This window comes from Lepisma saccharinum, chromosome 24 (assembly GCF_977018435.1).
Source record: "Lepisma saccharinum chromosome 24, izLepSacc3.1, whole genome shotgun sequence".
NCBI classification, from domain to species: Eukaryota; Metazoa; Arthropoda; class Insecta; order Zygentoma; family Lepismatidae; genus Lepisma; species Lepisma saccharinum.
In genome coordinates, this window is record NC_139252.1 from 23,809,182 (window position 1) to 23,823,568 (window position 14,387).

The 14,387-nt window shown below is 35.2% G+C and overlaps 1 protein-coding gene across 1 annotated transcript in view; it reads left to right on the forward strand.

Moving 5' to 3' along the window:
• LOC145978346 (uncharacterized) overlaps positions 1 to 14,387 on the forward strand; it is a 53,141-nt gene that overhangs the window by 20,949 nt on the left and 17,805 nt on the right. The window contains exons 5-8 of the mRNA XM_083110940.1: positions 876 to 1,211; positions 2,662 to 2,778; positions 4,767 to 4,982; positions 9,635 to 9,847. Coding sequence (XP_082967066.1) covers positions 876 to 1,211; positions 2,662 to 2,778; positions 4,767 to 4,982; positions 9,635 to 9,847 — 882 coding nt within the window. The remainder of the gene's footprint in view (positions 1 to 875; positions 1,212 to 2,661; positions 2,779 to 4,766; positions 4,983 to 9,634; positions 9,848 to 14,387) is intronic.

Genomic DNA, 14,387 nt, shown 5'->3' on the forward strand with positions numbered 1-14,387 from the left:
TCCATTAATCTGCCCTTGTATGTATCTTAAAGTGTCAATGTTTGTTGCATTTTGTTCCAACTGTGCAAATTATTTATCAACATATAAGAAAGATAAAATAAGACTCAGTGGAAGTTGCCCAGGACGTTCAAAGGGCTTTGGGGGCAAGGGTGATTGCCCCCTCCATTTAATCTAACCCCCCTTGCACTTGTTTGTTACTTCTGTCTGATACATCTTAAAAAAATGACTAAAGGGGGACAGACAGATGGTGAATTGAATACTGTGGAACGCATACAATTCATGGAGTGGCCAATGTAATTTTCCATCAATGGTATGCAACACCTCACAAAATGGGATGCTTGCAATTACCCACAGAGACATCTTTGGAATCTTACTGCATTCTGATATCAATAGGGAGATTTCACACTGAATTAACAAGCAGCACATGCCACTTTGTAAGGAATCAATCAATCACAATATTTAAAAAAAATAGAGGCCTCCTCGATGTCATAGTGGTAATGTTGTCACCTTGTAATCAAGGGGACTTGGGTTTGATGCTCAGTGGAGGTACATAGTGGTTCGGATTCCACTTAAAAATGTAGGCCCAGACAAAATTAGCATATCTGTGCATAAAAGTGGACTTAAAAACAAAAACTCATACTCAATAGCAGCATGTTGTACTGCACAAGCCTGCATTCAATTGGTCGATCTTCAAGCAATGTACGCTTCTTCTCATTTTGGCATGAAATCTCCCTAAAGCAGAGTCCCTTCTATTATCTTGTTTCTATACTTCCATGAATTCATGTGTAATTCAGCTCAAGCGGGTCCATTTGATCATTCCTTATACCACCTCATAGTTCCATTTGTACACACAAAAAAATCCTTTACATTAATAGGTTCTTCGATATTCAAGAACTGGAAGACGACCACTGACAAGCAATACAAACCCTGAAGTGGGCAATGGTTCATTACAGAATCCAGGCAAGTCTAGTATTGAGGCACTTATAGCACCTTACAAACTTAGGCACTCAACTAGCGACAATTCGATCAATGCCAACTTGTCAGTATCTAAACCATACTTCTCAGCATCACAGAACACAGGGTCACGCGTGGTAAGCACACAACTGCGGCAATGCTGTCGCCGAGCTATTAATGAAGTAATCCAGCGAGAGAATGAGTTGAAACTGCTACGAGTGAAATTAATGGAATTGCAGCAAGCTAATTCAGACAAAGTAAGCAATTTTTTATATTTTGTTGGTTAAATTTGGAGTATATTTTATTATATGTAGAGGCATGCATATTTCGTTTTTGACGAAAACACGAAATGTGAAATAGCATCCAGTAATGTTAATTTTTCATGTTTCTGAAAGGTGTGAGGTGCATTTTTCTACCCTGTTTGTCACGAAATGATGCAAAATAGACTGTTAAACACGAAATTTAAGAGTTTATTTATCGATGCAACACATTATGAAGTTTGAATTATCCTGAGAGTTATACAATTCACGGAAAATTGATTAAATCTACTGTAAATATTTGAGAATAAAGTTAATACTCTGATAACTACATAAATGTGCTATTAGAATGGATATGTTATATTCACAATATTAAAACTAAAATATCACTTTTTATACTGCTTTTGATCAGATTTTTCACCGTTATAAACACCAAAATTTTATTTTGTTTACTGCTTTTTGAATCTGAAATTGATTCTTTTTGTACCGAAATTTTGCTTTTATATTTACCAAAAATATATACCCCTAATTATAAGATATGGCTGAGAAATGAAGAAATACATTTCTCCTTTATATTAGAAACTTTATCTACCATTTATCCCTCTGGGATTTAGATAGGTAAATGAATGCACCTTGAAAGCAAAGTTTCAGTTTTATTGTATTTTGTGTTTCAGTACAGTAAATCATAGTAGAAAATGTCTTATTCCAAACTAAAGTGAATTTCCTGATTGATAAACCGTACAAAGTCTTGGAAGAATCTAAGGTTGAAGGGCAAAGCTTCAAATGCTGCCTGCTGGTTGATATATGCCGGAGATTTTATCTGTGTACACACACTGTTTAATTTGTGTGTGTCACTTTTAAGGATTTTAGAAGTGTAAAAATGATAGAAATTAATAATAATGATAACCACATGTTAAGTGTCAAACTGCACTTGCTACTCAAGAGAATAAAGTTTATTCAACATTGATCAAAATAAGTGAACAAAGAAAACTTGATTTTCCCAGACTTTTCCAGGTTTTAGATGCATTTTCAAAATTTCCTGACATTTTCACTCATACGTCCATTTCCAAGACTTTTCCAGGATTTCCAGGTTATTGAAAAACCTGTAAACATTTCATGAAGAACTTGATTGGTTTATTCACCTCCTTAATTAATGCATATAGGAATTTACTTTACAAGACCTTTATATTCATAAAATAAAAAGATTTTGGTAGAATTTTACATTGAATTGCAGACTAATTGTAGATAATTTAGCAAATAAACTTATGCCTATAGAGTGCAGATCAATCTGTCCTATCCCTATGCAATCTGACATACATTAAAATGAATATGAATTAATAATTCAATCAATGATTGAAACAGATATATTGGAATAGCAAAAACTTATGTATTTTAGTTGTAATGCATGCATAATGATTAATATGAATTTATGTAATTTCTTTCAAAATAGAGAATTCTGATTGATCAGTTGGCGAAATATATAGAAAGTCAAGCACTTCTTCAGTCAGATGAAGATCGCAGTCCACTGAAGAAAAGTCGAAACAAAGTTCAAGCTATTGAACAAAAGGTATGGCATTAAAAAAAATTACAAATGGTTTCTGTTTCTTAAATAGAGAGCACACTGTTGTCCAAAATTTTAAGCCGACCCACTTGGCAGAGTGGTAAGCACATCGTGCTATGATCCCAGGGGTCCTGGTTCAAATCCCGGCCTGGGTATGGATGTTTGTCAGTGTTTATTCATCAATTTCATCATATCATCACTCATCCCCATTTTGCAAATTAGCCAAAAGTGGCACAAAAAGTGAAGTAAAATAAAGCAAATCAATCAACCACAATATTCAGCCAACCTATTATGGATGGCCTTGTATATCAATTTTCCTTCATTAAAGAAAATTGCATGCATTATTATGCTATCATTGTCATCTTCACTATTAACAGAATAATATTCAAATTCAAGTGCTGCACTCTCTTGGTTGGCTTTGTAACCAATGATTCAAGATGGCATGGGGCAATACACATGTGAAGGTGACAGCCTGTTGTCAGTGTATTTATAAATATAGAAACAACACTGAAATCTGTTTAGAAGAAATGTTTGTAAACAATATCAAGTGCCATCTTTTACTTATTTTTTTGTTAATTTCCTATTTACTTTTGTGTTATTATGTTACATTTATTATTTTTTAAATGTTTTTTGCTTATTATTATTATTATCATTGCATTTTCATTGTTGACAATTTCAATGTAAAATTGCCAACTGTGCTGTATCTGGAATTTTCTCAATAAATATAATATTTTTCTCCATTCATCTGACATGTTGCAACACATCATCATGATATATTTCAGAAGCAATCAAATTATTTAAGCACTGTTTTGATACAAATCTGATATATATACTGCTGGACAATGAAAACCGGACACTTTAATATTTGACATCTGAATTGCAATAACAGCTCGCAGGTATATTACAGAATGTTCGGCAGATCATGTAGTACCATATGCACCATTCATAGGCTCGGACTTTGTTTATGCATTCGTACTTAATTCAGTTTCTGCAACATTTAGTTAGCCCTTGTACCAGAGCTTTTATCGACCCATTGCGTTATCACAAAAAATGCAAGTGTCCGGTTTTTTTTTGTCCAGCAGTATATATATAGGGAATTGTGCAAAACAGTGCTGAAATGAAAATAATAATAATAATAAAAATAGACACCATTTATGGCAATTATGACCCTGTCAAAACCCATTTCACCACGTCCATGAATTTCACACATGCAAAATACCAATTGAAAGATACATATTTCACACAGAATCGTTCAGCGCTCTTTGGCTTTGCATACCTATGAACCCGATCCAAAAAAAAAAAAGACAGAATGTGGTTAGTGTTGATCGATTGATTTGCTTTATTTTACTTTGCTTCTTGTGCCGCTTTTGGCTAATTTGCGAAAATAGGGATGAGTGATGATATGATGGACACTCATAAACATCCATGCCCAGTCCGGGATTTGAACCTGGGACTCCTGGCATTGCAGTGCAATGTGCTAACCACTCTGCCACAAGGTGATTAGTATTTTCTGTCTTCTATGTATGGATATCCTATTACAACCCATCAAAACAATGTTAAGGCTTAATAGCAATTGTAAACATGTTATCAGAAGAAGAAGAAAAAAAGAAAAAAATGGAATTTGGACCAAGAAAATGTAAGATACTAAAAAGTGGCAAAGGATATCTTCAATGTGGAAACCTAAAATTAATAGACAAAACAAGCATGGGAGACATGCAAACTGAAGATGTTTTTAAATACCTAGGAATTAACCACAGCAAATTAATAGAATACAAGTTGATTCCTCCACCTTTTTTCCTAAAAATGCCTTTCTAGCACTTTCACATTGAATAATGTTGAGATAAACAACTTTAAGTGAACAACTAGCACAGAAATTACACAGGAAAATAAGCATCACTTTCACAAGAGCGTAAGTTGAAAGTAATGACACATTTGCTCTTAGACTTTGTCTATATCCAAATAATTCTAATAATACGCACATAATTACTTTACAGATAAAATCGTTTGTTGAGGAAAATATCTTTACATCAAGCATGAAAAAGGCATCTGCAGATATTCAGGAATCCAAGCATTCTCTAGGTTCAAAGAAGCTTTTGGAAATCCTAAATATAAAAAATAACACTACAGCATGCCAGAGGTTCTTAAGTGATCTCATGTACACACTTGGACAGAGAGGTTATAAAAAGATAGTGGATCACAAAGGGCAAGAGGTAAAGTATTATTATTACTACATGACACAAGATACTGTCTTATCTTGTTCTGGCAAATATAATTACTATTTAATATTGTGCTGTTGCGATTGTTTACAGTCACAATTTTTGAAATGAAACTGACTCAAAGATCAGAGTCCCATCTTAGGCACGGGTGTTCTTTGTAAGTGTCTCTGCATCAATTTCATCTACTCGTTATTCATCCTCATCATTGCAATTACCGGAACGGGGCAGAAATGTGATGCAAAATAAAAAAAAATCACGTAATCCATTGTATAAAACTTAGTTTCAGCCAGAGCATGGTGCTGTTCACATCACCTCCACAAATGTCTGAGAGCAAGAATGTGCGAGGTGCAACCTCCACATTCCCTTATGTACATTCATGGTAATTTGCAATGAGCATGGCAACTTTCTTTTTTTAAAAAAATGAAAAAAATACATGCCCTTATTAATTGAAGTGAAAAAATGGAAGAATTACTCATTCAATATAAGCCATCATGGTGTAATAATGTTTAAAAGAAAATGGCTACTCATTTAAAGGGTTTGATAATATTTCACATGGGTGTTTTGATGCTCCGATACATGTGTTTGTTCTGTGTTCTTTCTCCATAGCAACCGGAAGGAAGGTCTCTGAGCCTAGGACCACCTGAGTGATTGATTGATTTGGTGTTTTAAGTCCACTTTATGCACAGTAAGGCTAATTGGAACCGGACCTACAGTTTAAAGTGGGATGAAGAGAGTGAAAATGGAATGTTTATTTCTGAACTTGATAAAATGGAAGATGAAATATCTTACAATGATCCAGTCCCATCTTCAATGTTTCCTGGCTTTCGAGACATTCCTTTCAAGTAGCTCCCAAAGTGTCCTCACAATACTGGATCAATAACAAAATTTTGGGGGCTTCCACAGGGAATGAACCTATGACTGTTTGCACCAAAGCCAACATTTGGCTATGCAGGAGCACATTGAAGTAATTCTTAATAAGTTTGTTTGTTTGTTAATAAATAAGAAATAAATTGCATTTACAAATTGTTTTAATGTAGCTATACCTAGGTATTTTTAATGTTGGGGAGGCAAATAAGCCTTCCAGGCATGACCTTGCTACTTCTCTGCATATACAACTTTTTCTGTTTGAGAGTGCTGATAGGTCCACCATGTGAATATTATCTCTACATACATTACTTTTATGAACAAAAGTTACACAGAAACATTGGAAAAACACTAGTTAACAGTGCAATTGATTGATTTATTAGCATCCATTCAACTTTACAAAAGTTTGGAATTGTCACATTGTACATGTACATTTAGAATACATCTATAAAATTATAGGCATAATATAATATAAAATACAATAGATAGTATGAGATACAAGATATCATGTATATAAAAGAGAATAAATGCATGCTCAATGTTATATTCATGAGACAAATTGGCTAAAAATTTGTTATCTATATTCAATGTTCGCTTCATCTGCTATGACACTATGTACACACACACACACACATATATATATACACACACAAACATATATTGAGCATTAAATAGTCACCTATACTTACATCTAGATAAATTAAATCGAACTGCAAAGGAAAAATAAAAAAAATAATGATTCTACTTTGTTACATTATTGTTGTTATTCCTGCTACTTACGGTGTCAATGTACTCTTGCACTGTGTAAAAACAATGTACCTTTAGGAATCTTTTTAGATGTAACTTGTATACTGTCAATGACTTTGTTTTTGAATGCATTTGGTAGCATGTTAAATAAGCGTATAGCATTACATGTTACCCCTTTTTGGTAGAATGTGGTATTGGGTAATTCCATATGTAAGTCATTCTTTCCCCTGGTGTTGTAGGTGTGGTAGTCCTTATTTGCTGTGTGTGTATTTTGACAAATTTTCATGCCTGTTAGGATTTCATATAGGTATATGCATGCAACTGGCAATATCTGTAATTCTTGAAATAATGATTTGCATGGTGCATCTGTTGGAGCATTTGCCAGAATTCTAACAGCTCTTTTTTGTAGTCTGAATAATGTAATGCTTTTGTTCCCCTAGAAAATGAAAAATTTATTTTCAATTTTTTATACAAATGTACACACTTGAAAAATCGAAAAGCTAAAGGTGGTGGGCCTGGCTGGTCCTACCCTTGGAAACAAATAATATTTTACATAAGAAATGAAACAAAAATTCTAGTCCCAATCAAGCCTGAAAATTTTCACTTCAATTTCTACACAGAACTTCTCTTAGTTTCTTTGCATTTTCTTTTACATCTTTCTCTCTCATTAATTAATAATAATTGTAGAAATGTTTATTATTAGAGCCCGGAAGTTTGGCAAAATGCCTCTTTTTAGCTACTGTATATATTGATAAAATTTTTCCGGATATACGTTTCTTATGTTGTTTCGAATGTTTTGGAAGCCTTTTCATTTTGCCTATTTTGCCTATTTGGGACCCCACTGCCTATTTTTAATTATAATGCCTTTTTCAATGAAATTTGACATTTTTTTTTAACAAAAATGTGTATATAAATTATTTTTCTCCCAAAAAACGTTGTTGGCTTTTATTTTTCTTCCGTTTATTATGTGAATAATTTTCGCCTTATTTAAGTAATATTGAACTCATGCATGTTTCAACATTGCTGAAGGAGAAAAGTGTGAGAAAAAAGTATTTCATGCTGAGTCAGGATATTTATTGCCTTTCGGTTAACATTTCTTGTGCATGATTGACTGCTGAAGTGGACAGGTTGATTTCGAACACAAAGAAAATATTTCTGAAATCTCCCTCTGGAACCCGAAAATTTCAGGAAGTTGCGATTGAGCTTAGTTTACATCAGCAACCAGTCTTGACGAGATAGGGAACCTGGATATCAGCAGCTATATATTATACTAACAACCTTCAAAAATCAGTGAGGTGATCGATGCTCTTCCAGAAAATAAACTTCAATTCGTGAAGTGAAAAAAACTCCTGTGCTATTCAAGTTTACTTTTGCACATTGTGGTGCATTGCCAGAGACAATTACAATTATAGCATCCATGAAAATCTTCGAGGAATCTATGCAGCAGATGATGGAAGTGCCAGGAGAAAAGGGAAACTGTTGTGGAAAAGTGCTAACGGGTAGTGAGTGCAAATGAGGACTTGAAACAATTGAAAACAATTTGTGATATTCTAAAAGGTGAAAATGCTGTTACCAAAATGAGTCCAGCTACATTAGCTTGTTATATGTATGCTCCAATAACTTCTGTCGAAGTAGAAAGATCATTTTCTATTATGAAAAACATTCTCTCTGACAGACGACTATCAATGAATGTTTAGAACTTAAAAAGCACCTTGTAGTTATGTGCAATCAAGACGGAGAAAATTGAAATGCTCTTCCCAATTTAGATTTTAACATTTTGCCAGAAATTATAGATAAAAGTAAGCGACTTCTAAATGTGCCTTTTTTCGGTTTATTTTGCCTTTTTTCATTTTTAGTGCCTATTTACCACATTATAAATGCCTTTTTGCCTGCCTATTTTAACAAAAATAAATGCCTGAACTTCCAGGCTCTATTTATTATAATTAATAGGGATGGGACAGATTAATCGGTACTCTATCGGTACTGGCAGATACAGGCAAAGCAGTGTATCAGTAAAATTACCGATTATTTTACCAATCCAATATATCTATAAATATCTAAAAATTTAGTGCAAAATTCTGCCGTTTTGTTATAATTTTTATGGATAATCTCCATGCCCTACTTTTCACACATTGAAACACACATTTATTAAGGAGGTTAATGAACCATTCAGGTTTTCAAGAACCATTTGGAATTTTACTTCGGTACTTTATCAATATCAGCCAAAATTTCATGTCGGTGCAACCCTAATTATCAGAGTACATATTTACATGTAAATACATATTTATGCATGAAGCTGAAATCAATTACATTTTGTATTACCTTTGTGCATCATGGCATGTAGACTTGAAAAATTCAGTTCTCATTTCCCATATTTGAAAATATATTAGGTTTTAGCTCATATTTTACATATTATTTATATATTTCAGAACATTTCTTAACATATTCTATATTTTCGTGTAATAACTACATGTCCCTGTGTGACCAAAAGAGTTGGGTGAATTTCTTGCGAATAACTGACAAATTTGAAATACACTTCCATTACTTCTTGCGATACAGACCGAAGTTTTAGCAAATATAAATCCACCTTAAGAGACATCAGGAGGAAATTCACATTCGAACACTTACAACAAAATTTTGTTATTCATTGTTTTGGAAATAGAAAATGAAAACACATTTTGTGTTGTTTTACAATTAATGTCATTGTAAGTGTAATTAATTTTATGTAGCTTGTAAAAATGTAAATTTTTACAAATTCAAGTTCATATTTAACTCCATATTATGGTGAAAATAACTTAATATGTATTTACATATTTAGCACATTTTTACTACATAGAAATCCATTCCCTGCTAATTATTAAATTTCTGAAATGCCATTTTTATAGTTGTGTATAAAAGAAATGTTCAAAAATAACAAAATGCTGATCAAACACAATTTTCTAGTATACTTGACTCATTATTAGGAATTGAACTTTTAACTATGTAGTAGATATTTTACCATCTTTGCATAGATGTCAAGACAGTGTTTTTCATAGATTGCACTAGGACTGTTGAAGGGAGGCAACCTTCTAGAACTTCATGGACAAGACAAATTAAGTCCTCAAACAGCCACATGTGCCTCTCAGCCGCAAAAAGTGGTTAGAGCATCAACACAGGAAAGGTTTCTCAAAGCGATCATTGGTTCGCAAGAGCAAACTATCCAGAACCTTCTGTGGGAGCTGCAAGAGGTAAAAGCATTGTGCAATCAGGTAAGGAGCAAAATATTTAGACTTTGTAACTTTCAATGCTATATTTCCTCACATTTATTAGATATCCGCACCGAAAATTTTCACTTTCATCATTAAAAAAAATAAGAGCATGAATGGGATTCAGTTGTTACCATGCAAGTGATACTCTCTTTGTTTTTTTGCACCCAGTGTTGATTTTTTACAAAATAAAAACAATACAGGTAGAGTCACATATTTATGGTTAATTAAAGATAAAGATTTCGGTACGAAAACTGGACATATTTCGGGATCAAAAACGGTATATGAAATGACATTTCGGTGTTAAAATGGTGAATAAGAACCTAAGTTTGATTTAAAAACTATACTTATTACAAAATATTAACATTTCACTTCTAATAGCACATTCTTATAGTTATTAGAGTTTTAAGTTTATTCCCGTATAAAGAGGTCCATTCTTGCTTCTCAAATATTTATAGCAAAATTAATCAATTTTCCATGATATGCACAACTCGCAAGATAGTTCAGACCTCAAAAGTGTCGTGTCCAGTGGCGCAGGAACGTTTTTCATTTGGGGGGGTACAAAATTCAGCCTCCCATATATATATATATCCAATCATAATTAGGATAATTATATTTAATTAAATTAATATATTAATTAATTAAATATGTACATTAATTAATATTGTATTGTTATTATTACATGAATAGGTAAAATATAGTAAAAGAATAGAAATATAACAGCAAGTATTCATTATCTAGCTTACGTGTAGTTAAGATCGCCAAGATTTGCACAAAAACTAATGCCCTGGAAAGGAATTTAATGTCAGATAGAAAAAGAATTGAATATTTATTGAATAACAAAAAAGGAGTTAGATCCAATTAACGAAAAGTAAAGTTCCTGATTAATATTTTATGGATATTATCATTAGTAGTGTGCATAAATCTTTGGAATCCTTGAAAGCCGTATGAGCCAAATTCCTTGCCTTCCAATAAGTTCAGCGGAGAAAACCATCGAGTATACATGGTGCAGCAGAAATAACTCCCGGATTTAATTCGTGAATAACAAAGCAACGATAGATGTTATGAAAAATTGTATTTCACAGTTGGAAAGAACAAGTATTACCATTTTGTTTCCCATATGTACCGAGACAACTCCACGAACGCCCCTACTTTTTTGAGGAAGACGGCACGCAGTTAATGTAACGTCTGACCGTTATGTATGGATGTTACGCAACTTCCTGCAGCCGAAATCGAACGAACGTGGCAAATTGGCTGTGTGGTTCCAACAGGATGGTGCCACAGCACGCGTATCGATGAACGTGCTACGTGAAATGTTTCCAGGGCGTCTGATCTCACTTCGAAGTGACCTTCCATGGCCAACTCGTTCCCCCGAGCTCGCACCCTGCGACTTCTTTCTGTGGGAGTACCTGAAGGCTATAAAGTTTACCAAGGAAGGCCGAGGACAGCCAATGATCTGAAAGATGGTATCAGACAGGAAAGAGCGGCAATACCGACCAGACATGACTAGGAGGGTAATGCAGAACTTCAGGGCGAGACTTCAGAAATGCGTACACTGTGCAGATCGGTATTTGGACGATATCATTTTAAAACAAAGCCAACTATGTCACACAAAATGATGACTTGTGACAATTTTGACAAAAAAATAATTGGAACATTTTGTTCTTTGCAAATGTGCAATAAAATGGTAAACCTTGTTCTTTCCAACTGTACAATAAAGTTTTGCATAACTACTATCGTTGCTTTGTTATTCACAAATGAAATCCGGGAGATATTTCTGCCGCACCCTAACTTTTAATTGTTGCGCTGTTCAAGCATGGTATCGGCATTGATGGAAATTGAGTATAACAAATGCTAAACAATTATATTTTGATAAATTACTTTTACTACTTGGTAAGTCTTTCGGGGGGAAGGGGTCCGGACCCCCTCGACCCCCACAAAAACGTCTTTGATACCTAGGTATAATGTGAAGCCATGAGAAATATTCTCTTTTAGAACGGCACACACGAATGTCCTGTTATTTAATGCAAAATATGCATAAATATTTTACATTGTTTTTGTTAGAATTTAAGTTTTCAAAAAAACAAACAAAAAAAAACTGATTTTAAAATCAGATAACAATTCTGAAACATATAAGGCTAAGCTCTGGACCTCATTCTGGGCTTATTTGGATTTCACGGAACGGAAAATCAGGAGTGAGGGGTATCTTGAGCCACTCCAACCAGGAATAATCATCTCCCACCTACTGGATATAGAAACTACATTATATAGAGTTCCACTTCCGATCCGTTCATTCTAATTTTAAAAGTCCCATAGCTACGCATAAAAATATCTTTAAACAATTTATGGCAGATGTGTACTACATCCAATGCCTTTTAGAAGCCATGTATTTGGTATTTTCTCAGACTTCTATAGGGCGTTGTATTAAAGAACAAAAAATGAGTTCAGATGGTTCCCAATCAACTCGTAAGAAGTCTAACTTTGAAATATTTGTGAAAAATTTGACAAAACATTTATTTGTAATATAATTAGCTGTACCTAATGCCGCTCTTCAAGTACTGAAAGTAATATCATTCGGTACATTTACAAAACCGAAATCTTTCAGCTCTCAGAAGTAGCAAGGAAAGCCATACGCTCAAAAGTTTATTCTTTCTTTTCAATTTTTGGTGGACAATGTGAAGAGCCGGCCAAGGTTTATTTTCGTATGTAGTGGTATTAAATGCAGATACATGCGTGTGTTTTAGGAGGACATGTCAATTTCTCGTTTATGTGAAAAGGTAAACTTTAATGTAAGCAGAAGCATGTGCGCGTGACAGTTAAAGATTTTCGCATCTACAAAGAAAATCCAAAACACATTCCCACCTCGCCGGACTCCGTGGCGGAGGGGTTAGCATAGCGCGCTATGATGCCTGAGGTCCCAGGTTCGAATCCTGGCCTGCCTATGGGTGTTATTTTTGAGTGTCCATTAGTGATGGGTCGTTCGTGAACGAGTCGTTCAAAAGTAACGACTCTCTCTTGTGAGCGGTGAACGACTCGTTCACCAGAATTGAACGACACGTTCAAAGAGTCGTATGTGTGCCACGACTCCTCCGCCCGCCAAGCAACTATTATTCCATTATTCCCTCTCCTTTCCACGAATTTTGCGAGGAAGGCGCATGCGCAAGTGTATACTCGCCTGGCGGCCGGAATTTTTGAAAGAAAGCAAGTCGATTCTGCGGGCAGCAAATGGGGACTGGAGAGGAGAGGGAGGGGGGGTCCTCTCTGTTCCTTTCCCCGTAAAGCTGGCTGAAACGTGCCGTGTACGATGAGAGGGGAAGGAGCATGCTCGCGAGTCGACTCTTTCCTTCGTTCAAAGAGTCGTGGCACACCTTAGCGACTCTTTGAACGAAGGAAAGAGTCGACTCGCGAGCTCGCGACTCGCGAGTGTTGTTTGCAGAGAGAGAGCGCGCAACCTCAGCCCATGACGGGCAGCGAAGAACAGCCAACAAATTTGTCCTGTAGTTTCAAGTTCGGCCAAACCATTAGCGCTAAAATTACAAGAAATTAAATGTTAGTAAAAAATATTAGGGGAGTCTTGTAAAAATTTTGAGAAGGTGTTAGGCACAGACCTCTTGATTACAATATTCCGATTAGCCTTTATGTGCAGATAGGATAGTCGGGACTGGACCTACAGTTTAAAGGAGGATCCGAACCTCCACTTTGTATTGAACACGGTACCCCTTGATTACCGGCGACGTTATCACTACGCCATCGGGGAGACCCGATTAGCCTATTGGAGCATAAAAGTGGACTTTAAACATTGTCTGACAAAATCGTTTTCATATGACGTGAAATATTTCATTAACATTAACGTGTAAATATTTTACTAATGAAAACAGCATTAAAGAATAAATATAGAAGTTTAATCATAAATCTCATCGTACATGATACTGCAAAAAAGCTTTTATTGAATGACTGCAGAATTAGGAACAACTACGTAAGATGGACATGGGTCATGTTCACGAGTGATATAAACAGCTGTTGGCCATCTGCGGTGAGCCTACGTGTTAAGATGTTTTACTAGTAGAAAGCAACATTAAAAAAAAAATACATACGTATAATTTGGCCCGCTTTATAGAAATTCGATCATACATTATGATATTGGCAGAAACTTATATTGAATGACTGTAGAACAACAAAAAGCTATGGATATGGGATGGACATGGATAATGTTCAAGAGCGATATATATTTCTTAAACACAGCTGTTAGCCATCCGCGGAGAGCGAGCGGGTGGATCCTACTTTAAACTGTAGATCCAGTCTGCTGGCGAGACTGCCGCCGCCGCGCCTTGTGTAAGAGAGCTCGCGACTCGCGAGCGAACGATGAGTGAGCAGAAGAGTCGCTAAGGCGAGCAAGTCGTTAAGGTGCTCCACGACTCTTCGTGCCGTCTCGAGAGTCGTGAACGATGAGTGAGCAGAAGAGTTGCTAAGGCGAGCGAGTCGTTAAGGTGCTTAATGACTCTTCGTGCCGTCTCGAGAGTCGTGAACGAATGATGGGGAAAGA